Here is a 1,801-nt window from a genome sequence, read left to right on the forward strand (position 1 = left end):
CTTCAATTCCTCTTCTTTCAAGTGTATGCAATGGGCCATGTAGGTCTATAAGAAATTCATGCAATCTTTAAAATTTTTCACAATCCTTATTACATTGTAATTGTGACATCATAATTTTAGTATATACTATACTTTTTCATTGAGTAGCCCCATCTTGTCAAACACTTGTGTGCAATTTTGATGTGAAGGGTATTGATCGGAAGGGTAAAAGTTCATTGTGTAACCAACTTCACCAAGCTGTTCACACAAGTGACTCTATGTATTGCAATAAGAAATTATAAATGACTTAAAGTTTTTGATTTGATTACTTGTGTTTTAAGTCCTTTTTTCTTTGCCAACTCTGCTAGTTGTTTTAGTAGCTCATCTGTGCAAGTTGGTAGAAATCTTGGCGTTATAACAGCCTCAACTAATGGATTCTAAGCATATTCAGTCTATTATGAAATAATTATAAAATAAGTTCATTACTTTCATTCCTTCGACAAACTCAATAAATTTTTCAGTATCAGCTATAGAGCTACTAGTAGTTTCAATGTAATTATCAGGTGATTCCCTGTCCATATTCACTTTACCGACCAAAGCTCTTTGACCACATTGAGCTGAAAACATAATGTTAATTATACATAAGTGTATTTTGTACATTATGTAATGTGCATGTGTATAGTATACCTATAATTTTGCACAACTCAATGGCAGACTCAACATGAATAGTCGCAAAGTAGCTAGCTGTAGTTGTACCATTATTAATGGTCCGTTTCTATGATATATTATAATATTTGCATTGTATAAATACGACATGTATCAGGCTTACAACAACACTTTGGTACACTTTAGAAGCAAGTTGAACATCAGAAAATTTTGCTTCAGTAGGAAAAGTGCATTTATCCAACCAGTCCAGTAACTGCAGGTTATATCCAGTGCCAGTAAATTCATACTGTGGAGCATGTAAGTGAGTATCGACAAATCCAGGCATAAGGAATTGACTATAGAAGTGTATAGTAAAAAAGACTAACGGTTGCATATCTCTTACATTAGACCTCATTACCTTGTTTTCAGGTGATGTATGTCGCTCTCATTAAAGTCAAATTGCTTCATTAGTATATCTTTTTAGCTCCTTCATCAACAAACAATATCTATAGTATTGTTTGTAAGTTATGAGACAGCCCACGGTTTACCTGTCCATTGCTGTCTGTGCCAATTAGTCCATCCTCTAGTACTGTGACTGATTTCACTTCTAAGCAATGAACTATTCTTCCATGAAACACTTGTGGCTGCATACAATTGCTGTAGAGATTATTAGCATAGATACTGCAAACACTATTTGTAGGGCCTTACTTTATTTACCGCCGAAAATGCCCCGCCCTAGGCTACAAGTATATAGTAGTACTACATAGTTAGCTGTACGACATTACGCCCTTTTAGCCTGCAATTGCTTTGCTGGTTATAGGAAATGGATAGATCTCCTTCTTTTGAATCTTTCTTGGAGGCTGCTCCAACTATTTCCGAGCTTAAAAAACATGTAGCAGTTGATGATGAGAAATGGTTGGATCTTGGAGTGTTGCTGGAAGTTGAAAGCACCAAACTAAAGAATATTTCATCGGGCTCTGCCACGGACCTTGACAAAATAGGACAAATGTTTGAGATATGGTTGGATACTGCCCCTAAAGCAAACAGGAAACAATTACTTGCAAGCCTTAGGGAAAAAAGAATTGGGAAGAGCACCATTGCTGACAGATATGAAGACTATCTTAGGAAAATCCATGAGACTTCCAGTATGCTAAAGCTATCATTTTAGCTTATTTTT

At 35.5% G+C, this 1,801-nt stretch overlaps 1 protein-coding gene across 1 annotated transcript; it reads right to left on the minus strand.

Annotated features, from left to right (window-relative positions):
- Window positions 1-3: 3 nt before the first annotated feature.
- Window positions 4-1,107, minus strand: LOC100635628 (guanine deaminase-like; the record flags this gene model as incomplete). Its single annotated transcript, XM_011410809.2, has 7 exons — window positions 1,043-1,107; window positions 809-980; window positions 667-754; window positions 466-596; window positions 309-416; window positions 133-255; window positions 4-45 (listed from the first exon to the last, which is right to left on the minus strand). Coding segments are annotated over exons 1-7 (714 nt in total), but the record flags the coding sequence as incomplete, so codon positions are not given.
- Between the last annotated feature and the right edge of the window lie 694 nt (window positions 1,108-1,801).

Source organism: Amphimedon queenslandica, unplaced genomic scaffold (assembly GCF_000090795.2).
Source record: "Amphimedon queenslandica unplaced genomic scaffold, v1.1 AMPQUscaffold_6083_Cont21955, whole genome shotgun sequence".
In the NCBI taxonomy this organism is placed as follows: Eukaryota; Metazoa; Porifera; class Demospongiae; order Haplosclerida; family Niphatidae; genus Amphimedon; species Amphimedon queenslandica.